General features: G+C 40.8%; 3 protein-coding genes across 6 annotated transcripts in view; 2 read left to right on the forward strand and 1 right to left on the reverse strand.

Moving 5' to 3' along the window:
* Positions 1-126: 126 nt before the first annotated feature.
* On the forward strand, positions 127-6,441 carry LOC119496168 (ankyrin repeat domain-containing protein 2). Its single transcript, XM_037783285.1, has 9 exons — positions 127-278; positions 765-835; positions 2,528-2,671; positions 2,767-2,874; positions 2,963-3,061; positions 3,202-3,300; positions 3,427-3,525; positions 3,605-3,703; positions 4,941-6,441. The coding sequence occupies exons 2-9, from the start codon at positions 767-769 to the stop codon at positions 5,055-5,057; spliced, it is 834 nt and encodes a 277-aa protein (XP_037639213.1). The 5' UTR covers positions 127-278; positions 765-766; the 3' UTR covers positions 5,058-6,441.
* morn4 (MORN repeat containing 4) lies at positions 6,420-13,678 on the reverse strand. Of its 2 annotated transcripts, none has more exons than XM_037783286.1 (5): positions 13,557-13,678; positions 12,094-12,167; positions 9,886-10,000; positions 9,686-9,795; positions 6,420-9,598 (listed from the first exon to the last, which is right to left on the reverse strand). In XM_037783286.1, the coding sequence occupies exons 2-5, from the start codon at positions 12,158-12,160 to the stop codon at positions 9,450-9,452; spliced, it is 441 nt and encodes a 146-aa protein (XP_037639214.1). In that variant the 5' UTR covers positions 12,161-12,167; positions 13,557-13,678; the 3' UTR covers positions 6,420-9,449. The 2 variants fall into 2 exon arrangements, with proteins under 2 accessions (XP_037639214.1, XP_037639215.1); XM_037783287.1 differs by lacking the exon at positions 13,557-13,678 and adding an exon at positions 13,324-13,462.
* A 3,802-nt stretch (positions 13,679-17,480) lies between these two features.
* The window catches only part of wu:fc17b08 (ligand-dependent corepressor), a 32,807-nt gene continuing 23,466 nt past the window's right edge, over positions 17,481-26,821 (forward strand). For 2 of the 3 annotated variants that reach the window (XM_037781854.1, XM_037781856.1), the window contains exon 1: positions 17,481-17,625. In XM_037781854.1, the coding sequence (XP_037637782.1) occupies positions 17,529-17,625 (97 nt within the window). In that variant the 5' untranslated portion in view covers positions 17,481-17,528. Of the gene's footprint in view, positions 17,626-20,892; positions 21,124-26,821 lie in introns of those variants that run through there. The other variant, XM_037781855.1, reaches the window with a different exon arrangement.

Genomic DNA, 26,821 nt, shown 5'->3' on the forward strand with positions numbered 1-26,821 from the left:
AGTCACACTCACTGGCCTGTAAATAAGCATGCGTGTGACAAATTGTCCCATCCAATAAAAATCAGCATGTAAATGTCAGCGAGAAAAGGGGGAAGTGTCAAGAAAACACATTCAGTGGGAGGAAAACATGATAAAGAACACATGATGACACCTTAAAGATCTGACGCACTAAAAAAATAAGTGTTATATCTACTGTTCAGTTTGATATATGTACAAAATGGATGGGAAAAATAGCCAAACTGAGGCTGGATGATGATTGATTGTTGGTGTGCTATCGGGTAGGTATCACTTGGCAGTAATGAAACCTTTATAAATAACATAATCCCTCAAAACGGTGTGTTTATGAGGGCTGTACTCCTGTGGGGAGAGGTTGCAGCAACAGGAGTGAGTAAAACCAGGAGCTTGTGGAATGAATGTAGACTCAGCTCATGACCCAGGGCCTGACATGCCTGAAGGGTTGGATGTACTTGTATATGTGTGCGTGTGTGTGAGAGAGCGAGAGAGAGGGAGATTGTAATGCTGGCACACAAACACACATGCATACACACACCAAAGTGCACACACACCTGTTTGACGGGGTGACACAATGTCCCACCATGAACCCGGCATTCCTGCCAGGAAGCCACTGGGCTTGCAGCGCCTCTGTATAAAGTGAGACGCAGTCCGGCAGATTTTTACTCCAGATTATTAGTTATAAAGTTATAAAGCTGTTCAAAATTGCTTTATTGGCTGTTTTATTAATTTCGTATCTTTGTTTCAAACAGAGATGGAAGAGGTCGTGCAGTGGACAGCCAATGTGATGGACCATAAAACAGGATTAGAAAAGAAAAGTGAGGTAGGTGAGAGAAACACTAATGTTTCTGAAGTGACATTTGTGATGGTTTTTCATTAATATGACAGCATGACTCCTAAAATGATAATCATTAGACACTCTCCACTAGGGAGAATCTTTTTTTTTTAAATAATTAATGTTGCTGATACCACAATATCACAATTTAAAAAGCCCTGATTTGTGGAAACATGTGAACAGCATTTTTATGTGAATTAACGAGCTGTTATATCCTAGAAAACATGTCAGCAGCATTGAAGTTAAGCCCCGAACATGAGGATAAAATGTCTGTCAGCCTACTTCAACAGCCATTTGTGGATAAATTGAAAAACACACATACATATCAAGGACCGTTAAATATGACATTGCTTGTAGCTGGATAATTTTCTTTTCCATCATAACCTGATGTGTTGGCCCTGAGTGACATTATATTTAACTTACCAGGGTTTCGCTAAATCCTGTTTTACTTGAATTTTAATTAAAGGGCCAGTGTGTTTCTATTGGCAGAAATAGAACATAATATTCATTACCATGTTTCATTAGTGTATCATCACCTGAAACTAAGAATTATTGTGTTTTTGTTAGCTTAGAATGAGTCCTTCATGTCTACATAGAGAGCGAGTCGTCTGCCCAGAGTCCGCCATGTTGCTCCGCCATGTTTCTACAGTAGCCCAGAACGGTCAAACCAAACACTGGCTCTAGAGAGAGACTTTTGTGTTTTTACGCTACCTGAAGGCCACCATAGTTCTCCGACTCACTTGTGAAACTGCAGTAACGTGAGCCGCAGAGTGCAAAACCACGGTACTGCTCGCCACTGTCTGACTTCCGTTGCTCCTAAAGTGGTGTTATTACGGTAAGGATGACCTCTGAATGAAGCGAACAGTGTTACCACGGTTTTGCACTCGACGGCTCACGTTACCTCAGTCATGGAAAGGGAGGAGTGAGCAGAGGGGTACTCAGTTGGTTGCAATCTGCAACCACACCAGTAGATGTCGCCAAATCCTACACGCTGTACCTTTAACAGAAAAGACTCCTATTCATACACCTCACCATTCAAATACATAAACATGATTATTCTGTTTGCTTCAACAGTAAACTTTGTGAATGAAGACATTTGGGGGAAGGTTATTACAAATTGACATTTAACCTTTATTTCTGACACAAGTCAGAACACAGTCTATCTTGCCACAGACTGAGATTAATTTGTATTCCTTTTATGTGCACTAAACCAAATAATGAACTGCCAACAAAAGAGGTTTTTTGGTCAATAATTGTAATCAATTTCATGTAAATTCTAATTACTTTCACCAAAGTTTCTGTCAATAAAAGGCTTTTTATGCACAATAGATAAAAAAAAACAAAAAAACTTGTCATCAGTAGAATGAACAACGTTATTTTACTTAATAAGTCAAATAAAACTAGAAGGACAGCTAAAGGGTCACATGCACACAAAGACTCTATGTCATTGATAGATCATGCATATGAGAGGTGGTTTATTGGGAATGTTACTTTTGTTATTGCCAAGCCTAGCTAGCACTATGCTGTGAATTTATTTTGACATTAACACTACCGTCCCCAGCTCTCAACACCGCTTAGCCTACTTGGCGCATCTGCTTCACAAGAAGCCAATAGTAGCTCCCTCATCTGGGTTTTATAATAGTGTCTTATACATTATTGCTGTTTCTGTCATTTTTCCAGGTAGAGGAGAGTGTGAGGATCTCCTCAGATCTACACTGTGAGATTTTAGACTTGAGCGGAGGAGAGAATATCACAGAGCTGTGCAAAAGGAAAAAGAAGATCAAGAAAACATGCTCGCCCAGGGTGTCTGTGGAAATCCCTGAGGTGGGCTGCAATTTTCAGAAACCTTATCTTCATGTGCACAACAGAGATATAAAAATTGAATCTCTCTCCTGTCCCTTTGTGATTCTGTGTGACAGATAGGGCCTGCGGATACTGCAGAATTCATGAACGCAGCCAGTCAAGGCAAACTGAATGTAATAGACAAGTATCTGGCTGATGGTGGGAACCCTAACGTCCATGATGAGGTACATATGCTCTCCCTGTGTGGCAGTAAATCAGATGCATTCACAACATACTGCAAGTCATTATTTACAATATTTTAAAACCTTCCAGTTGAAGAGGACGGCGCTACACCGCGCCTCTGTGGAAGGACACACCGCAGTCGTCCAAGCACTTTTAGAAAAAGGAGCCGATATCAACTTTCAAGATCAAGTAAGACATGCGGGCACATGGCTGGTTTGTAAAGATGATGATGAGATTGGTTGAGATTATCTTCACTCACTAAAGCTCCAGCCTCTCGTGGCCTGAGGTGAGTGCTATTAATAGAACGGGGCCATCCTACTGTGTTTCAGCTGGGCTCCTGGGCCATACACTGGGCCTGCAGGGGGGGAAGCCTGGAAGTTGTCAAAGCCCTGAAGAGCCACGGGGCTGACCTGGATGCTAGAGATAAGGTGCATTTTGTTTGTGCCTGAATTTGGACTCATATTTGTGCATCTGTGAACAAACTGTATCATACACAGTTGGTCCTTTACATGTTTGTCACGGTGACTGTGTGTATATCAATGTCCACATTGCAGTTGGACAGCACTCCTCTGCATGTGGCCACGAGAACAGGCCACGCTACCGTTGTGGAGTACCTGCTGTCCAGTGGTGCCAAAATCAACTCCAGGGACAGGGTAGGCAGCAGCCCAACACTGTGTTTCATCTTCTCTATTATTCAGTTCTGCCATGAATACATTTTGTTTCTACTCTCAGGAAGGGGACACAGCCCTGCATGATGCTGTGCGTCTCAACAGATACAAGATAGTGAAGCTGCTCATAGTTGCAGGGGCTGACACAAAAATAGAAAATCATGTGAGTTTTTCTACATGTTGTGCCTGTCTGGTTTAGCTTGATGAAGATGACTTTAAAGGAATAGTTTGATATTTTGGGAAATAATTAATTTTTCCCCCTTAGAGTTAGAGTGAAGATCAATACCATGCTTATATCTGTATGTTAAAGATGACCTATTATGCATTTGTGCTTTTTTCTCTTTCTTTTAGTGTGTTATACAGTAGATTTTTTGTGCATGTAAAAGGTCTGCAAAGTTACAAAGTGCACGCCAAAGGGAGTGTTACTCTCCCCCACAGAAACACTGCTCCTGAACTGACTGAAACGCCTCGCTTGAAGTCCTGCCTTTTCATCCGTAACATGGTGATGTCACCAAGTAACACATTTGCATAATATCTGCCTAGCAGCTAGTTTGGCACGCCCTCAAACAAAGCTAGTTAGAGCGGAGCTGGAGCGGAGTCTGGTTCGGTTGACCAATCTCAACTGAGAGGGGGGGGCAAGTAGTTTCAGACAGAGGGTGAAAAGAGGTGCTGCAGCACAGACAGCATGAGAAAAATAAAGCGTTTGTTTTTTAACATCAAAGAATGCAAACATGTTCTAGGAGAAACCCAAAATACAAGTATGACCTAAAAATAAGCATACTAAGTCCTCTTTAAATATGATGCTACAGCCAGCAGGCAGTTAGATTAGCCTAGCATAAAGACTGGAAACAGCTAAAGCTCAGTAATTAACACGTTATATCTCGTTTTTTAATCCATACAAAAACCAAAGTATAAAGACATCAATTCGCTGTTTTACGATGGAATATGTGCCGGTCCAGCACAAAAAAACCCCTGTAAAATGGCGTATTGGCATTTTTTTAAACTTGATTTTATGGAAAAAAATATCTACGGTGTTAATAAGTGAGCTTTTGAGGTGTTCATTGGTGGATTTTAAAAAAGGCTTTACCCATGTTTCCAGTCTTTATGCTAAGCTAATGTAACCCAAGAAATGCTAATGATTAAAATAAAAAGAGTTAAGCTGCTGCCTGTAGCCTCACGTTTAACATTGACATAAACATGAGAATGGTATCGATCTTCTCATCCAACTCTTGACAACAAAGCGAATAAAGGACATTTCCCAAAATCTCAAACTATTCCTTTAATGGTCACTTATTGATTGCATTTATCCCGCTAACATGCTGTGGCTCATAGCCCATCTCAACACTGTATACATACAATATGCGCTGACAAACTGACAGTATATATGAACTGTGTTACAGGAGGGAGTGACAGCAGTGCAGCAGGTGAAACAATGGCAGTTTGACATCATGGAGACCCTGCAGAGTCTGGAGAAGCTGAAGGAGGTGGGACCTGAAAACACCTCCAGAGAGGAGTGAATAATGCAAAAAGCTGTACATTTACTCATACAGTATATTCTTTATAGCGCCACTTTCTACAATGATCTGTCTCAGGTTCAAAATACATTCTGTAATTCCACTCAAGGTCTGTGTACATCATATTTGAGGATATGCATTATATGTACTCACCAACAAAATCTGCCTCTCTAGGGCACGGCAGTTAAACCTCTGAGATTAGTCTGAACTCTGACATTAGAAAGCGTCAGCTTGGATGTGACGGATTCAAAATGATCTGCTTATCTTAAGAAAGGAGACAAAAAACATGCGAAACAAATCTGAATTTCTCAAACCTTTTTTTTTTTGCCAAGCTTTGACTTTTGATGTTCACTTCCAAAGAGCGTAATGATCAGGAGAGCGCTCTCATGGATGTTTCATGTGTGATTTTTGATGCCTTTGGAAGTTGAATAATTTGAATAGATAGTGCTGTGCAGAAGCTGCGTTTGAATATACATCAAGAGGGCCCTTGTTTTATCGAGGCGACAGATAAGGCCAGAGCACACAGTAGCACTGTGTTTGAGACGTCAGCTGACGAGAGCAGAGATGGCTGGTATGCCCCCGCTAAAGTCAGGGATTCAAGGGGAGCTCAGTGGACATATTTTCCTTCTATCATCAGTGGCTCAAATGTTCCTGAGGGAGGTTGGTCATTCACACTGGGGAAACCAACAGCTTGCTCCACTGCTTGCAATGTAGATGTTTAGTCGTTACACATCCAGCCATTAAGCACAGTTTGTTCAACAAATACCGTGCTGCTGCTGCTGTATTTTTCATGATGTAAAATGCTGTTTTGAAAAGCAGTCTTCTGTTAGGAACAAATGTGTTCATTATAGGCAACTCATCAGATACATTATCAGCCACACACAGTATTTCCTGTTGTGAGCAAGGCTGTGCAACTGTCAGGGACTTTAGTGGCGACACGTACCAATACAAGGTTATACAAACTAGTGTTGTCATTTATTTTGTTAACCTGAACCTAACAGAGATATTACAGGATATCTTCAGTGTAATAAAGTTCACGGATCAGAACGATTAAATCTAATGGACTCATATATGTTTTATAGCTTTAGTTGTGTATTCCATGTGAGCTACATGCTGTGTGCTGTTGCTGAGGGCTGGAGTGGTGTAGAAAGAGAAGGGGGATGGGAAAACTGGAGGCTTCGAGCTGTATAACAGCCAAAAACCAGAGGAACCTGTTCATCCATGAAATGGTTAAACTTATTCCCCACAGCTGCAAATGTCGCACATCTCAGCCTTCGTGTTCGTACATCACAAACGGCTGCATAATCATCTAAAAACAAACTCTTTTGTCATGTTACCGTGTCAAAGCGCAATGAAAAACATGTCTCTTTTCTCAACACGAGGCTTTATTAAACACAATACCGCCTATGCGATACATACTCAGACCTATTCCAGGAGAATGAGGTGATACATGTGCTGTAGTTTTATCTAAGAGCACTCAAAGCAACATTACTGGGAAAAAAAAGGTAACCATGGCAATGATATTTTCCAGGCAGTTGAAAGTCTGGACAGGCACGCTTTTCAAAGCACCATTTGTTTCCAGTTGGAAATAGATGTGGAATTTGTTTGTGAATTCAATTCCACTCAGGCAGGCGTGTGTAGGCAAAGAAGGCTTGAGCAGCAGGCGCCGTCTCCGAAATAGCAGAAAAGGAAAAATACCATTACATGATCTGAAATACAAGATGTTACACACTTACAGCAGACATTAAAGTATCACTGTGTGCTTAGATAGTGGTACTGACACGTGCGCTGGTCTGCTATTCTGTGTCTAATGTTCCCTTCAATCTTTGTGATTGTACTTTGCAGCACACTGCCATACCAAATGGGGCATTCAAAGCAAGCAGCAGTATGGGTTCATGATATTGAGTATTGATTTTTCCCTCGTAGCATATAACAACAATGAAAATCAGGAACTGCAATAATACAGGCTAGAGACTTCAGGAATATTTACAACAGAATCTCATATCAATTCCCTGTTTAATCTCCGGCCCTTTTGTTTTTCTTGCACACTAAAGCCCCAGGTGGATTTGTCCTTATTGATTTGTCTTTATTGTTCGGCTGTAAGAAATGACACATGTAACTCCTGTTGACTGTTCCAGGCTTCCTTACCTGTAATATCACTTGATTGTCTTTGGTTGAATTTCTATGTAGGCAACCCTAGACAAGTCTACAAATGCTCTGTAAGGCCTATTAACTGTTCAAGTACACTGAATTCATCTGTAATCACAAGATAGCTGTGATCGGCTATAATGGTTAACAAATTGCTCAAAATACTCAATCACACTGTCTTAAATAACACCATTTTCTACCTGACCAATGAAACTCTTAATTCATTTGAAAGGTCAGAACAAACACAATCAATGGCAATGAATATACACCTCACAGAAAAACACAATTACATATTCTTAAATATACTGTATATCCGGTTTATAAATTATTTCATTCAGCTGCCTCAATTAAGATCTACGTCCCGATTTAATTATGATTATTTAACAACTTTGAGGATGTCCAGTCATCCGAGTCTTTCAGGTAATACAAGGGAAAACATGAGAGAATTATCCAGCGGAGTTAAAATCTCCTCTCCCATGATTTCCACTGGGAGAGGGGAGGTTTATTGGAGAGAGGAGAGCTGCTGGACTCGTGAGTGATGGGAGCTGAGACTCAGCACCCAGCTTAGCGACGTGTCCCTCAGAGTGAAGGCAATCTTCAAACAGCCCTCAAATTCATTAGGATGACAGACACCTTTAGGGCAAATGATGCAGAGGAGACGGGAAGGAGAGGGAACTGTGCGTCATCTCGTTTTCGGATGGACACCCTGGAACTACCCTCTCGCACCAAAATGTCTTTAAGGCAAACGTGAATACTGATCTTCTAAAAGGAGAAACACCAGTGACATAAGAATGCATGCAAAGATCAAGTTTTCAGCAGCACTGTTACTTGAGATGAGAAATTAAAGGTGCCCTGTGGAGTGTTTTTGTATACAAATAAGATGTTTACATTCATTGTTTTTCACACTATGTGTATCTTTTGAGGCCTGACAAACGTGTTGAATACATTTCCTTCCACATAAAACATTTGTAAAGCCAATTTTTAAAATATTTTAATAGGGATGTCACGATACCAGAAATTTAGTAATTGATACCAATACCAGTAAAATTCCACGATTCTCGATACCCAATTCGATACCACGGTAAAAAAACAATAAATCCTATGTACGTCAACAAACACTCCTTTATTACCGTTTGCATACTGTTTTTTCTTCCCTCTCTATTATCTATTTTATGTGCTGTTAAAACATTGCCTCCAAACAACTGGATTTATTCAAGTTTCACGCCCAAACCACATTACAAGATTACATTTAAACACATGATAATGTTAGAATTTACCTTCGCCCAATACCCATATTTACTAAACAGAGCCTGAACGCATCATAATGTAGATCAATCGAACCTCTTATGAAATCGGTAGGAGAGATAGTTAACGTTAGCTGTTAGCAGCCGGTAAGCAGCACAGTTCTGCACGGAGCTAACGGCTAACGTTAACTAGCTCTCGTCCAGCCGATTTCAACACAGATTTGTTGTTCGCAATGTAGCATTATCAGGGAAAAAATAGGACGTGTCCCCTGGACGCATCGATAGTGATCGTGGTCGAGTACCGTCACATTTTCCGAATTCTGGCATCGACTTGGTAGCAAAGTACTGGTTCTCGTTACATCCCTAATTTTTTTTTATTTTGCATCGTTTAGATCCATGTTTGCTAGCTTGCAGTACCAGAGGTCAGAAACCCCACAGGGGACCTTTAAGTATCAGTCTGTTGTAATGGATTGCAGCATTTTTTTTAAGATGAATTAATCTAATTAGTGCCTGAAGTCCTCAACACACAGACTTACTTTACACCTCCTCCTAATGCAGGATAAAAAAAACCTTCTTTAAAGTACCAGATGTGCAATAACATGGTAAGAAGAGGTCTCCCATATTCCGTTGTTTGATATATGAAAGCTAACTATTCTAGAGAAAACGCTAAGACACTGTTTATGAGTAGGAGAATTAGAACAACCCAGCAGCATTTGGTGTTTACGTGACTTGTGAAGTTAAAGGTGTGCTTCACGATGTTGTGCATTTCAAGTCAGTCATACAGAAAGCCATTTTTTGGTCAAATTGCATGTGCATTCCAAGCCACTGTGAAGGCTAAGCGAGGAAGATGCAGAAAAGGAATTAAAAAGAAAGTGATGGAGAGGAAAGAGAAAGACAGAGAGAGAAGAGCTGGAGGGGAGTATACGAGTACACATCCCTGAGGCCCTCCTGGAAGGTGCTGGAACCGTGCTGCTGACCGTGTCTCCTCCAGGGTCCGTGACGGTCAAAGTGCCAGACTGCGAGCGTTGGAGGCTGAAGCCTGCGCACGCTGCACCACTCCTGGACACTTCTCTCTCTTCTGCAGCTTGTGGTTTTGGAACAAGCCTTCGTTTCGCGGGATGCCATGAGCTCCATCTTGGAAGGTCAATAGCCCTGGAGGCACCGACACAGGACACAACCACAGTGAGATGCTACAGACATCTCGATGGACAAACCGTTCCAGCGGTGTCACAGACTTACCGTATCCCTCAACACGTCCATCTTTATATTCTCCTTCAAACTTCATGCCGTCGTATCGACTGAAGACGCCCGCGCCTTGAAACTTCCCATGCGCAAATTCTCCTTCGTACCTGACGCGGTAAAAAAAAGAGAGAGAGCAGGGTGTCATTTTGCAACTTTTGATTGAGATGAAAACTTGCTTTCTTTTTTGTCTCACACACCTGGATCCATCTGTAAAGAGCAATACACCAGAGCCGTGGAAGAGTCCATTCTCAAACTGGCCAGAGTAGCAGGTTCCATCCTGAAACTTGAGCTGGCCGACGCCATGCCTCCGACCTGGAAAGGTCACACATCGGAGTAAGAAATGGGCCAAACTTCAAACAGATGATGGAAACACAAGAAATCCAGTCGAGGCAAACGACCTTGATACCATTTGTCGATTCGCATTTTATCTACAGTGGTGTCATCATGCCTCATCTAACCACTTAGCCTCTTATGGATTACTCTTTCGTAACATACTGTAAGAGACGACCAACTGAGCATGACATTTGAACTTGCAATGCGGCTCAAGGTTTTATATTCACTTGGTATTGGAGAGCCACTACATATGTCACCAGTCAGTACGTGCTCGGATTTAGGTATCCTCCCCCCTCTCTGTCAGCTAAAGGTTTACTAGTGAATTAGGAGTCCCATCTGCCTCCTGTGTGGTGGGAATTACAGCACTCTAATCCAGCAGAATTTTTAGCAGGGATTTCCTTTAGGATCCAGACTGTGAAAACAGTCAAGGAATGTACTTGCATTCCCCTCCATGATCCACTACTGAAGCTTATAATCATGTAAGAGGGCACACATTTCTGGGCGACGGCTACAACAGGTTTACGCCCGTATTTGCCAAACTGGAAAAGTGGGCCTTTGAAAGGTGAAGGAATACACCAGTTAAAATGGTGTGGACGGCGTTTGCGTTGACCTAAAAGCAGCTGAAAGTCATCACAGATCTAATGTAAATACAGAATAAAACCCCCTGGGTGGTCTTGTTCCTAGTATTTCAGTTGATTTGGTTTCTCAGCACCAGCTGACGGAGGACTCTCTAAGATTTCCCAAACAGGTCCAAAGTCTAATCCAGAAGATTTGACAAAGCCAGAGCTGGTAAATCTGGCTCTGTTCGTCGTGGGGTTGCCAGTGCTGGCTAATTGGGATTTGATGAAACAGCTTGGGCTTGCATGTCACTAACATCACTGTACTCTATGTGTATGTGTATGTGTATGTAAGAGAGTTAAAGCAGTGCAAGCATCCTCGTAATCCTTGCCCCAGGTGAAAATTTGACAGAGAGATTTAATATTTTAGTATGCACACATCCATGCAGATTCATGAACAGGAAACCTTAAGATATTTGCCGCCACTGTTACTTGCATTAGTTCTTGCTAGCTTCTCCGTAATACCTTAACTGCCCATGATTTAATGAGCATCAAGCCCATACTGAGGCAGAGAGTGCTGTTACCTTGGCAAAAAGTCACAAGATGTATCCGAGGATAATCAACAGCACTCTTTTATGACATTTGCATTTGTCATTCTCCTCAAGTCAAGTCAACTTTATTTATAGAGGCCAATATCACAAACCACAAATTTTGCCTGAGGGGGCTTTACAATCTGTACAGCCCTCTGTCCTTTACGACCCTCGCAGCGGATGATCAGTAATACCTGTGTTAAATATGGTCACAATTTACTTGCATGTGTGCACGAATCCATGTTTAAATACTATAAATATAGTGTATGAGTCGAGGTGAACTTAGGCACAGGTATGTGTGGAAAAGATAAGATCCTTTAGAAAAGTTGCTGGGGAAGCTTGCCAAAATAGCGTTAACCGGTGTTCTGGCAAATAAAGCTACCGCTCAGAATGACAACACGATGTGCGCGTGTGCAGTGCGTTTCAAAGACAAAAAGAAATATTCACGTCCATATTTTTGCATACATTTATAGAAGTAGTAGGCCATTCTGATAGATATTTCCTACCTGACAGAATGAGCTACTTTACTTGACTACATTTATAGAGGTCCATCAAACTAGTCTGACAGGATGAGCTACTGGTAGGTTATTCTGAGTGGGTAGCTCTATTTGTCAGAACACCGGCAACTATTGATATTAATATTTTGGGGGAAATATAAGTAATGTCATCAGTTTTTGCGATTAAGGACCTGGATACCAGAATACTTGTGTTATGCATAATGAACACTGAATGCATTTTTCCAGTCCGTCAGCGTCTCACCATTCCCTTTCACTCGGCTGATAACTCACACAATGGTGCCTTTGAAAGGCATTATGAGGACTAGATACAGAGGTTGCAGGTGAAAGCTCGTCTCATCTCTGTAGTTAACCTGGTGACGTTTGCACACAAACTTTATTTAAAAAGCTAGAAGCAGGACTAGTCTTGCCTTCTTTCCACTCGCCGTGGTACTCCTCCCCACTGGCGTAGGTGAAAGATCCTCTGGTCAGAGTCATGTCACCCCTGTTTTGAACACACAAACACACTCATTGGCAACAGAGCTGAACCACACATCTGTATTAGTGACCAGCAATTTATATTTTTAAAGAAAAGCATTTGGCTTTGAAAGATTTTTCAGAGTGAGAGAGGGGCATCTGTGAGTCTCTTCCAGCTCTGAGAGGCTGTCCCTTTTAGCTGACCATGACCTCTGACCTCACAGTGAAAGGAAGGCAAGCCAGAAGGAAATGTTCCCCTTAATGTGATTATTAGTCCCTCTGTGAGTGAAGCAGAGGCAGTAACTATCTCTTTAGCACATATTGTTAGAGTTGTTGAACATTTGCTCATGTAATTCTCAAGTCCAGCTGGGTTATAATAATATAACAAAAGGTCCCAAACATACTGTAACTTGGCATTACCTTTAATCAATTAAATGAACAAAGACAGATAAAATCATGCATTAGACTCAGTAGTATCATACAGCCTCATGTGTGTTCAGTTTGTTTAGTTACCAACCACCATGAATAAATTGACGATTATTTTAATTAAATAGCTGAAGCTGTTTGTTTTCTGTCTTCAGATTTATAAATAGGGTGGAAATTATTGTGATTAATTGTTGTGGTGAAAAAGCCTTGGTGTAAGTACAAGTTCTGATAGTTGGGACTTTAAGTGTGGGATCAAAAGATTAAAACAAGTTACACCAGATCCTATAACAGTCAACCTAATACTACCCAGTGCATGTTGATGGTGGTGATGCTGGTGTGAGCCCAGTTTAAAAGCTCACTTGGTTTTAAACACACGCCTTCTGTAAAGGGACTAGGCTGGAAAACGTGACTATAGCGTGACTGCAGATACAGTACAAACAAAAGCTTATGGCATCATGGTGACCATATCAATATATATTGTTTAAAGAAATGACACAGAATGGCAGTCAGGTGTAGTTTTACCCATGCGGTCGCCATCGAATAAATAATTCATCAGCTTACACACCAACACTGAAACTCTCTCACGTTATTATAGTAAATATTCAATTTATAGGCTGCCAATATGTCTCAATCAGTGCAGCCTTATAAACATAACATGCAGCTAAATAAATAGGCTATCGCTTGCAATGACACGCATATAAATCGACAATCTATTGCAACACAACTAGCGACAACACCTATTAATGCTCATCATTTACCTGTAGGCTACGTTAGTCGTCTGTAAAGCATGAAGCCGCCGTGCAGCAGCGGAGGGGCGTCACAATATGAACACACCGGCTGAGAAACGTATGCCGCGTTCAGGCGCTCCTCGGAAGCCCCTACATCCGAGTCTTAAAGGGTATCCACATAGGCTTCTTGTGCGATTGTGAAATTATGAAACATCTTCCTATATAATAAAATTAAAATGTCACATATGTCTACTTTGACTTACCTCGTGATATTTGGTCCATAAAGACTCCTATAAACCTACTCCCTCTCTCTCTACAAGCTATGTTTACTTTTTGTTGCCGTGTTGTTGCTGACGTTCATGTGCGGCTCAGCTAGGGATTGCAGTAATTCCGACAGCACCTGAAGGCAGCGTTATAACAGCATCATTGCAGCCTGACCGCCGCGCTGTTTCATTGCATGACTGTTGTTGGCTCTCATTGAAAACTTTCTCTGATTGGCCTGGTGCTGCTACAGCTTAGAGAGACTGTGGCAGACATATTTATAAATGGCTGTTAGGCATTTTTGCTGAAGCTTCTTGAAGCACTCAACACTACATCAGTTTAATTGGCTGTAGTCTAGGTTACATTATGTGTAATATGTAGGCCATAGACTCTAGTGAACTATAAATAAGGATGTTATAATTATATTATTATTATTATTATTATCAAAACTACTACTGCCACCACCATTAGTAATATTCATAAAAAAACAATAACAAAAAAGGAAGAAAGATCTAAACTAACATAATATTAACACACGCCAGACATTAACACAATATTACTAATAACAACACCAATAATATGTATTATTATGATTATACTATTATTATTAATTGTATTCCACAGAAAACACCATAGACATGGTATAGGGATTCAGCTAATGTTTCTCACAGGGTGACTGCATAGGGATTACGTTTTTTCACCCTAAAACACAATTGCATTTCAACTTAAACCTGCAGTAGGCAGAAAGTTGTTTGCATCATTGGGCAAACATTTCACAATAACCTTTCAGCATATTGTAATTCTAGTGCTCTGAGGGAAAACTAGACTTCTGCACCTCCTCATGGCTCTGTTTTCAGGCTTTAAAAAAATCTAGACCATGATGGAAGACTTTGGCCAATCACAGGTAATTTCAGAGAGAGCGTTCCTATTGGCTGTTCATTCAATGGAAGCAGCTGTCAATCACTCGCAAACTCCAATCAAACGATCAAACTAGGCAGCGCTGATCACATATGAATCAATATTCTGTTACTGTAATGCTTATCTCTCACATTAAATGTTTTCAGAAACATCTTGTAGTGTACTGTTTAGCTGTCAAATGAGAAAGTTAGTTCTGGCTTGTGGGCGGTGCTTGGTATTTCCTCAAATGATTTCAACATGGCTGCCGGGTCACAAACTTTCTCATTTTACAGCTAAACAGTACACTACAAGATGTTTCTGAAAACATTTGAGGCGAAAAATAGGCATTACAGTAACAGAATATTGATTCATATTTGATCAGTGCTGCCTAGTTTGACCGTTTAATCGGAGTTCGCGGGTGATTGACAGCTGCTCAGAGACGGCAGGCTCCAGATCGACTCTGATTGGTTGTTTTTCCTCCACTCTGTGAAATCTTGCAGATGCCATTAGGATGGAAGGACAGGTGATCTAAATGATAACAATTAATCCTATGGAGAACATGAATGTGGGTACCAAATTTCACAGCAATCCATTCAATAGTTGAAATCCTCTGGGAGCCATGTCTATCTGTACAAAAATTCATGGCAATCCATTAAAAAAGTAATAAGTAGCAGTAGTAGCAAAAGTAGTTGTGAAAATATATGACTAAATGCCAAAAATGTCAACCTGCTGGTGGCACTAGAGTAAAAGTCAGAGGATCACCAAAGTCAGTAGGGTTCATCCTCTGGGGACCATGAATATGTGTAAAAATGTAATGGTAAATCCATCAAGTAGTTGTTGAAATGTTTGAGTCTGTGCCAAAGTGGTGGACGGACCATCTCTAGAGCCATGTCAAAAGCATTGGTTAAAAATGCAGGATCTGCCTCGAGGCCTAACCATTTCAGTTTATTTTATTGATTAATCAAATCAACATCAACAACAATCAAAGCCACATAGTGTACCTCGGGCCTTTGGGGCCCTGAGGGTCTCTAGGGCATGGATGTATTAACAGAACTGAATACAGCGTTGGAGGCAGGGCCCCGTTCATTCCAATGAAAGTTGCTCTGTGGCGCATGGAGACAAAAATGGCTCGACTTCCGCCTGGAAAAGTACCCGGATCTTATGGAACATGTGCAGTAGCGGTTCCAACGTCCCAACGTCCCAAAGTCACACTGTCGTCGCGGCTTTCGCTCCAGCCTCGTTCTGGGTCTCATTCACATGAACGGAAGAAGGGAAATAACTCTGGATTCGGCTATTAGTGCATTTTACAATTTTTAAAACCCAATGATTTAAATGAGGGCTATTAGAGTGTTCGTACTGGGGAGTTTATTCACCTCAAAAAAAATTATCTGCTGAGTTACAGACGTCTCTTTCCCAATGTAAGTCTATGGGGAAAAGTCTTTTTGGGCCCAATGGCAGACACGAAAGTTGCAGTATCGCCGTTTGGCCACTACGAAAGTTGGGATCAACGACCGGCGCTCTTCGTGGTGCCTCGGTCTAGGGCCCTGGGAGCAGTTGCCTGCTTTGCCTGGTTGGTATTCCAGCCTTGGGTAAAGCCAAGTCTATGCTACACAGTTAATGACCTTTTAAATGAAAAAAGACCTCAGCCACATTTGATTTGATATAAACTACTAAAGGTATCAACCTAAACCCAGGGTCGGCTTAAAGCATATACAGTAGGCCATATAGGCCATATAGGCCATATAGGCCATATAGACGGTCGCATAGGGCGCCACCTTCTGGGGGGCGCTGGTCGCTCTCTAAAAAGAATAAAATATATATATATATTTTTTAAATGCCGGTGGGCACCTTTCCTCATTTTTTTGCATTGAGGTAACAAATGAACAAAAAAGAAACAAAGAAATACACTTTTCACCCTTGTAACTCTCTTTCTCACACTTTTTCATCTGCTCGGCCGCACTTATTTGTCAATAAAAGTGTAAATCATAGTGAAACTGAAGCCAACAATATCAGGGACACATTTTTTTATTTATATAATAATAAATAGTTATTTATGAAAATAAAAATAAAACCATTGTGATGTCTGATGTGTGTTGTGGTTAGCGTTAGGGTTCTGGGGCGTTAAACCCTAACCCTAACCCTAGAACAGCACCCCGGCCATAGGCAGGGGGGCTCCAAATCTGAATTTCGCCTAGGCCACCAAAAGGTAGGCCCTACACTCATCCACCTTCACTAGCTTCCAATCAAGTCCTGCATTAACTATAAACTCCTCATTCTCACATACAAATCCCTCCATGCCGTTGCCCCTCAGTACCTAACTGACCTTCACCACCCCTACACTCCATCCCAGAAACTACGATCCTCTGACACTGGTCTCTCTCCACCCCCCACACCCGACTGAGAACATTCGGCGACAGAGCCTTCAGCGTCGCTGCCCCCCCCCTCACCCTCTGGAACTCTCTCCCTCCTGAAATAAGAAATGCTTCATCCCTGGACACTTTCAAAAAACACCTCAAGCACCACCTGTTCATCAAGGCCTTTGATCTCAGCTAACTCTTCCTACACATCACTCTTTTAATTACTTAGCTATAGTTTCTCCTCTGTGTTATTTATTAGTATGATTTTGTGTGCCCCCTTTGTAAAGCGTCCTTGGGTTTCTGAAAGGCGCTATATAAGTCAAATTTATTAAAAGGGCTGAGCCGGCTCTGCCTAAACCCCACATTAATCTTTATTGTTAAGGGAAAACACCATTGTTGTTGTTTACATTGGTGGGCTAAATGTAATATATAATTTATTTATTTGCATATTTATTAATGATTAATGATTTATTTGCACTGTTTATTTTGGTTCCTCTGTAGTGTGAGTGAAACCTACAGTACACCTCCCTCTGTAGTGTGAGTGAAACCTACAGTACACCTCCCTCTGTAGTGTGAGTGAAACCTACAGTACACCCCCCTCTGGAGACCTCCACCTCCCTCTGGAGTGGTTTCCTCCTCTCGACACAGAGACGCGCGCGTTCACATAGCAGAGCGCTTCCTCTTTCCGTGCTCGTGCCCGCCAGACAAGAACGATAGAAAATGGCGAGTCAGTGCAAAAGGCAGCAATGCACAATCGACAGGCGCGGCTTTCGGCAGGAACTTGACTCTTGGCGACACAAACTCGTCCACTGTGTAGGTAAGGAGAAAGCCAGTTGCACGGTGTACCATTTTACCGGTTGAATTCCGCCTCTGTGTGGCCGTTTATCGATGTAAATAAGCATCGATTAGCGGACCACTCGGACTCATCTCATAGCGACTTCTTGTCCTCAACTGTTTCCTTCTCTTCCTGCTAGCCAGCCGGAGCGGCTACTAACATGCTTCTGTTAGTGTTAATGTTGCACACTTTCTTTGCTTGTTTTGTTGTTTTTAAACCCTGAACTGCAGACTTTAAGTTATCTAACGTTATCTGGCGTAACGTTAGTTAGTTTAAAGGGCACCGTGCTTGTGTTAAAGGGAGTGTCTCTGTGCGTCGGCTAAAAGAGCTCAAATGCGCGCTCCCGTGTGATGATACTGTATTTGTGATGGGGGGAGGGCGTCACATGCACGTCGTTAGATGTTTTACATTTAGCTTCCTAGCTTCTCTCAGATCAGCTCCTGTAGGCAGAGCAGTGCTGCATTGAGGAAGTGGCGGAGACCCCAGTGCTGTGCTGGGGGGGAGGTTTACATTGTCGACGACGTTAACCTAATAAACTTTTCTAACGTTAGCTAGTTTACCCTTTAAACACATTAATGAAGAATGTGCTGTTGACTTTAGGGTTTAAAACCTACAAATGCATGGCAATCCATGAAATAAGTAGTAGTAGTAGTAGCAAAAGTAGTTGGGGCAAAAATGTCATAATAACCTTTCAGCATATTGTAATTCAAGTGCTCTGAGAGATAACTAGACTTCTGCACCTCCTCATGGCTCTGTTTTCAGGCTTTAAAAAAATCTAGACCATGATGGAAGACTTTGGCCAATCACAGGTAATTTCAGAGAGAGAGAGCGTTCCTATTGGCTGTTCATTCAACGGAAGCAGCTGTCAATCACTCGCAAACTCTAATCAAGCTGTCAAACTAGGCAGCGCTGATCAAATATGAATCAACATTCTATTACTGTAATGCCTATTTCTCTCCTCAAATGTTTTCAGAAACATCTTGTAGTGTACTGTTTGGCTGTAAAATGAGAAAGTTAGTTCTGGCTTGTGGGCGGTACTTGGTATTTCCTCAACTGATCTCAACATGGCTGCCGGGTCACAAACGCTCTCATTTTACAGCTAAACAGTACACTACAAGATGTTTCTGAAAAAATTTTAGGCGAAAAATAGGCATTACAGTAACAGAATATTGATTCATATTTGATCAGTGCTGCCTAGTTTGACCGTTTAATCGGAATTCGCGGGTGATTGACAGCTGCTCAGAGACGGCAGGCTCCAGATCGACTCTGATTGGTTGTTTTTCCTCCACTCTGTGAAATCTTGCAGATGCCATTAGGATGGAAGGACAGGGGATCTAAATGATAACAATTCATCCTATGGACAACATGAATGTGGATACCAAATTTCACAGCAATCCATTCAATAGTTGAAATCCTCTGGGAGCCATGTCTATCTGTACAAAAATTCATGGCAATCCATTAAAAAAGTAATAAGTAGCAGTAGTAGCAAAAGTAGAAAATGTCAACCTGCTGGTGGCACTAGAGTAAAAGTCAGAGGAAGCTAGAACATAATGTTGTAGTAGTATAGCTGAAGCAATACCAGTAGGACAGGGCATAACCTACAATAAGGGATTGGGGCAGGAAGACTTTAAGCCGTGCTAGTAGTAGCACGGCTTTATGGTCTCTCTGTCGGTTGGTCCACCACTTTGGTCCAGACTTGAAATATCTTCCTCTAGCGCCACCAGCAGGTTGTGTTTTCACAACTACTTGATGGGTTGCCATACAATTTGGAACTATAGGGATGCACCAATACAGATACTACACCGGATATCGACCGATACTGACTCAAATAGCTGATGGGATAATGGGGCCGATCTATTCAATTCAATTCTATGTTTATATCCTAAATATATTATATACTGGAATTGTAATTCCTGTTTACATTTTGACCAGTTTTGTTGTTCCATTAAAAAGGTTTACACTTTTACCAAAATATTTTTTTACCAACTTGCTGGAGTACGATTTATTTGAATGATAAATAATAATTCAGATAATATATATCTATGTATGTATGTATTGGTCACATTTTGTTTTACAAAGTAAGGAAAGCAATGTTTAAGTCCAGCCTGATGTTGCCTTACGCATAAAAGAATGATCCCAGTCACTTCCACACAGTGAAGCTCATTAATTAAACACTGGTAACGGATTGGTATTCTGTATCGGCCGATACCCAAAGCCAAGCCCAAACCCTAAGCACAAACCCCTGACTTTAGAAACTAATAATATCACCCTAAAACATCTCTTGTTTACAGATAATAGGTCTGCATAAGTAGGCTATTGAATGTGTTGGTTGTAAAAATAGGGATGTACCGATCCAACTTTTTCAGTCCTGATACCGATTGCAATACCTGGGCTTTGGGTATCGACCGATACGAGTACTGATCCGATACCAGTGTTTAATTAATAAGCTGTATGTCTCACTGTGTGGAAGTGACTGGGATTATTCTTTTATGTGTAAGGCAACATCAGGCTTTACTGAAACATTGCTTTCCTAACTTTGTTAAACAAAATATGACAAATAAATACATATATATTCATATACATTTACTGAATTGTTATTTATTATTAAAATAATAAAACATACACCAGCAACTTTTTAAAAAATCTTCAAAATGAACAGGAATTACAATTCAAGTGGAAACCTTGCAGCAACAAATTGGTGTATAATGTATATGGTATATAAACATAGAATTGAATTAAATAGATCGGCTCCATTGTCACGATACCCGAGTTAGTATTGGCCCGATATCCGATCCAGTAGCTGTATCGGTGCGTCCCTATATAAAAGTATTTAGTTTGTAACTGCCGTGGCTCTGCTTCAGGTGAAGTAAAGCAATTTGACGTAGGATCATAGTAGTCGACATTTCTGTTGACTATGGCTTTTTTTCTGACGCACTTGATAATAATAAAACATATTCCCCCCCATGAACTATATGTAGTTCTCTGTGATATGCTTTATAATCCATCTTCTAGCTATTCTGTTCCACACATATTGACAGATGGCTTACATTTACATTAGTAGTTTTACACCATTTGACAGAGAGGGAAAGGCCATTTTTAAATCCATGTCATGCCAACCTCCTTCTTTTGACTCGGTAACATAGCAACAGCCAATGTGGACACTCGGCATCATCACACACAGATTGATCACGCAAATGAGGAGCAGAGAGTTGCTTGGTGACCCTAATGTTCATATCAAATCAGCTCCTAGTTTTCTTTTTTTTATTGGGTGAATCATAATTTATATTCACTTTTATCAGTCTCATAGGGAAATATGAAACAAATTATTTCCTGTATTGAATGCAGCATGCTTCATTAAGGGGCCATTTCCATATTACACAGGACTCACTGCTTTTGGATGGATATAAAAGAACATGCAAACCTGTATCATAAGGACACAAATCTACATGCCTACAGACAAACAGTTTGTCCCTGTTTTTAGTAAGGGTCTCTGTGATATTTTATACAATATGTGGTATTTTGATGCCTAAATGTGCATGCAGTGTTGTTCCTTTGAGACTTTGGGCAGAATATAAAAGAGTTTGAAACAGCATTTAAACCACAGGACGCAAAAACTAATTTAAAACCCAGAACACTGCTTCTGACGCTGCTGATCTCAAAATGTCACATTAAATCAATCTCACTTAAAGTGGCCGCTATGTATAGGTCTTGTTAAAATGTGTAATGTATGTACAAGGACTGTACTCTGTGGGTGCTTAAAATTCTTGACATGAGTTAAAGGAGTAGCTATGTGATGTTTCGGGAAGCAGTAAGACTAAATCTGACAGTAATGTCTATTAAGTTTCCCTGACACGTAAGAGTTTTGTGGTGTTGCATGTTAAACATTTTTGGCTCTTGGTTTATTTAGAGCAGGTTAGATGCTGCCTTCATAATTAGAAAGGGCAAGTGCAGCAAAATGCAGGCCAGCTAATACTGTCAGTCCAGTTTAACCAAAGTTTAGGTCCAGAATTAAGTATGATGTTTTCAGATCACATTTTTATGTTGTAATAGTAAGGCTATAACTGCACAGATAATTGTTGGGACTTGACACCACATATTTTACATAGTAGTGTGTGTACTATCAGTTTTAATAATGACTAGGCTAATAGCGTTGTGTGTGGACTGATCCAGAGTAGGCTTAAGTGGTATTACGGTATTACAGTTTACGGTATTTTATTAGAAATCCCGGCAGTATGATTTTCAACACTGTCATAAGTACAGACTCTCTGCTTTCTATGAAGCTGTATTTATGTGATGTATTGTCGTGCACACAGCACGTGCCACCAGAGTTTGGTCTCTATAGCGAGGCAAAGTCCGTCCCCTTCCGGTGGAACCCATGGGACCTTATTTTAAAAAATATATATATAAACGGTAGTCAATGGGGAGAGACAAATAATTTTTTGATCCTGTTTTAATTGCGCCATGAATCACACATATCATATTTGTCAATTTAAAAGATAATTTTGAAAGTGAAGAATGTCACAGTTTGTCCTAAGTTTATCTTAGTATCATTTTGTTTGTGTGAAACCGCTTGGTGAACTACATCTCTTGTCTCGCACAATATACGTCACCAACACCAGCTGGCTTGCTAACTTAGCTATGTTCCATGCACAGATGAAACGTTATCCTACCTGATGTGTTTTATCCAGCAACTCCTGGTCTTTTTATCAGCCGGGAAGCAAAAGAACGAGCGAGACCTGTTGCCGGTGTCAGTACATCCAAGTACGAAACACACAGGCATCGTAGCTTCAGCGAGAAAGACGTCACTTACGCAACTTTTGGGTGTGTAGTCTTTCTAAATATGTATTTTCACAGTCTTTTAGTTTTTAACAGTTATGTTTTAAATTGACAAATCATATATGTGATGCATGGCGCAATTCAAACGGGATCAAAAAATATTTGTCTCTCCCAGTTGACTACCGTTCATATTTTTTCCGAAATTAGGTCCCATGGTGGTCCACCTGAAGGGGCAGGACTTTGCCTCTCTTGTGTAAACAGGCAGCTGAGCTCAGAAAGATGGTTACTGAGTTTTGGGTTTAGTCTTCTTCAAACTACAAAAGCAGTTAATAGCCACATGGTTTTATTCAACCGCCAGTCTGCCACCACCACCCGCATCTCCATTCAGCACATTGATGTGTCGGTAACGTTGGTACCCGGTGTGTGCGGCTGAGAGATGAAGTGAGAGAGGGAACGAGTGAATATGACGTTATCAGTAACGTTGTAGCTGTGGATGTTGCAGTACAGTGTGTGCACAATTTAGGTTATTTGTCAGTAAATACATGCTGCAATATCTACAATACTAGGTGGGCTGTGTGCTTATCGTTGAAAAGAATATGGAGAGAGAATAATAGTTTTCTGACTAGTTGCTAGCTCCAGACCCAGGGCTGCTCAGTTAGTCAGTTCTCCCTTTATGATTGACAAATGTCTCTTGTGTTTGGGGCTATAATTGTGAAGCTGCAGAGTACATGACAACAGCATCAGTCTGCTTGCTGCAGAATGGCATATTCTGTCCATGACAACAAGGGCATACTTTTGTTTGGCTTTTTGGTGGAGAGGGCTGCACGCCACCACCACCCTGCTGACGCTGAAATGGACATTTTGTCTTTGTGTATTTAATGTGAGCAGTAAAACTGCATGGCAGAGACAAGGGCAATTGTCCCATAGAACAGCAGCAACAATTGTCTGTATGTTTGCCTATACATGTGTTCATGGCCCATCAGCCCCCAGATGAAAACTGTGTGGCTGAAAATGTGTGTTCTGTCTGGATTTGGGAAAAGTTGCACTGGCAGAGCACCAGCTAACATTTGAGAATGCCAGTTATTCGTGCTTGCATTGGACTTGTGGGTGAGTGGGATTAAGGATGTGCTCAAACAAACAACAAGCAAATATTGACATCAGGCAGATTGTCTTGTTTATTATTTAAACTTTAGCATGGCCCATTTTCTGCTCCAGCTCTGATGGGCTTTTGGCCTACATTTTCCTTATTTGCAAAAAGAGCTGGCTGAGGTTTGTTGACATTTTGCGAAACACAACCACCAGCTTTAATGGTTTCATTTTGAATGTCTTTAACTGTGTGTTTGTCTCTGTGTGTGTGTGTGTGCTTGAATGTACATGTCTGTGCATGCACCCTTTTTTCATATTTGCCTAAAATCATGATGGTCCCATATTTGTTATTCAAAGTTATGCTTTGTGCAGCATTACACCATTTGACTGTCAGTTTGCATCATATCATGTTAAGTATTCATGGAGCGTTTTTTCCGCTGTAGAAGCTGCCACCTCATTGCCCGCTGTACAGCCTGATCCAACTACTGTATATTGCTTGTAATGAACACGATGTGTTGTTGCCAAATGACATTTCAAGCACTTCTTTGCTCATGCCCATGTAATGGCTGAGCTTTTCTGTTGACCTACCTTTTTTGTGGATAGCATAGTAGGCAACAGTGAATGCTTTTTAGATGGTTTGGCATTAGGATTGGTCTCTATGTGATAGGATGAAAATAGTCATGTACTGTAGCTCGACTAATTTGTGCAACTTTGTCATCTCCGCACTCATCCTCAGCCCCCAGCCCTGTCTTACATCTTCATAGAGCATTGCTCAAGGATATCCGTGACCCTCTTCATACAAAATTACCCTCTCATGAGCATCACAATCTGAACATTGGTATGATTTTTTAATTTAAAAACACGATGCAGTCTTTAAAGAAAGTATAATTTATGGATGATCAATCCCTCTAGTATTTCCAAAGGCTGTAGCCAAAGATGACAGATTTAGCAAGGTTTATTTTGGCTGCACACTGATTTGAGCTTAGGGAAGCTCCTGTTCTGCGAGCTCGTGGTCACTCCTCCTGAGATAGCATGTGTACAGTAGTTACAGTGGGGGGATGGGCTGTGTGGGGGTTGATGCAGCACTGTACACCCTCAGCACTAGAGCGGCAGAGGGATGGGTGGGTCATCCACTGGAAAGAGCACTGCAGTCCCATGATGAGGCTAAACGTGTGCATTTTATTGAGATTTATGCTTTTGTGATGCGTAAATCATAGAATAAGAAAGTCCAGAATTTAAATTTGTGTGGTTGGTTGTAAGGTTAATAGACATAGAAAGAGCTGATGCCGAAGTCCCTCAATACAAATGTTTTGAAATTTACACACATGGTCTTCCTGCTGCTCACCAGGGATACACGCTTTATTGTCGAAAGAGAGAATATTTGTTGCAAGCTGGACAAACATTTGTGGTTCGTCCGGTGAAACGTTTGACCTGATTTTAGAAATGTAACTTGGAAGTGGACAGGTGCAACATGGGTAGCAGAACTCATTACCTCTGGTGATCCATTAATTTTGTCCGTAGACAATGTGACATTGCTTGTTGTTTGAGATTATTTAACACTTAGCAGGACATGACATTTTCCTAGTTGAATCACTTTTGTCTTGAATTAATTTGGATGAACTCTGCAACTATGATGTAGTCTTTGGATTTTATGGAGATTTTGGGACTCTGTTTGGAGTCTTCCTTATAGGAACTACCGATGAGGCTCATGCATAATGCAGTATCGTATCATTTATGACTGAAAATACAAGGTTTCTCTGAAATTAGTTGAACAGTTGAGACATTGACAACAAAAGACCACACAACAACCTCATAGCATTGCTAAATTATCTGGAGGACTCCTCTGTGTGAAAGTTAAGAGCAGCAAAGTTGAGGTTATCATCAAAAATAACCCTCCACTGCAAATATACATCATAACCTTTATTTAACTAGGAGGTCACATTGAGACTTAAACCTCTTTAACAAATGAGACCTAACCAAGACAGGGTCAAATAGCAGCAACCAACACATAACAAAACTACATTGAATCACAACAGCAACAATAGGTAAGACAAAATACATCATACAGTGCATTAGTAGTGCAACTTTATTCTAAGTTTAAAATAATTCAAAGAGAAAAGAAAAGTGGGACGAAAATACTTCTGGAACCATGTAACGATGTCAGCTAACAGTGACTGTGGTGTTTTAAAGTAGTTACAGAACCAGCTGCTCTGCCCACTTCACCTCATTCTCAATGTAGTGTCCTCCTACTATCACTGTGGGTATGGTATGGAATTCCCTAACAGCACAATGGTTGTAGACAGTATTCAGTCATATTATGCTTCAAGCATTGCACTGGAAAAATAGGTTACATGTTTATGAATGTAAGACTAGAATTTCTTGGAGTATGTTTTGAATCACATATTTATCTCAGTTTCATTTGTCTCACAATATTGAATTAAACTCATCGCAATGAACATGCACTGCGTCATGTACTTGTACTGCAAAAATAACAGTGATTTTACCCATAGGCTGAAAATTGACCTTTTGGCTACACTACCGACCCTAATTGTCATGTTGTGTAAGAACTTTTTGGGAGTAATTCATTATTTTCTGGTTTTCTGCCTGCTATTGTTTTCATTGGTTGTTTGTCATGTGACAAAGCCAGGTCATATCTCAGAGATATAAAAATCAGGAAATGCCTCAGCTGTTTCGTTACATGTGGTCAGCTTGCAGGTTCAGCTACCTTTTGCCTTCCCTTCCTCTGTTTGTGCCTCGGAAAGCTTTGCTTGTTATATTTAAGTCGCCACAGACACCCAGTTCGTAATACTGCAAATATCTAAATATTGCAGTGCTTTCATCAGTGGGCCATAGGCTCAATCACCATTGAGTTACCTCATTCGGCGATAGATGGTGACTTTAATAGACATTTATTTACATGAACATCTTTAAGATTATTACTTTAAATACTTTATACTTTTATACCTTTTAGTTTATTTACATGTGAACACTGCCAATGGTAAACTAGCCTTGAGTAGCTTTGGTGTTTCCTTTTAATATCTATTCGATAAGAACGCCAGTTCTATTTCTATTAGTGTCTTTAAACTGGTGAAATGTATGTACGATATTTACAAGTTATGTACAGTCATTTACATGTCATTTAAATGTGTCATGTGTATGCTGTAATTTTGTGGATGTCATTTACGTCAATGTACATCTGTGGAAGTATGATGTTGTTTAAATAGCATTCAGTAATTGGTGCTCTCTTTCTGTATCATTTCAGTTTTACAAAATCCTTTCATGAGAATGCTGACAACCGTAAAGAGCACTCAACTTT

Source organism: Sebastes umbrosus, chromosome 10 (assembly GCF_015220745.1).
Source record: "Sebastes umbrosus isolate fSebUmb1 chromosome 10, fSebUmb1.pri, whole genome shotgun sequence".
Taxonomy (NCBI): domain Eukaryota; kingdom Metazoa; phylum Chordata; class Actinopteri; order Perciformes; family Sebastidae; genus Sebastes; species Sebastes umbrosus.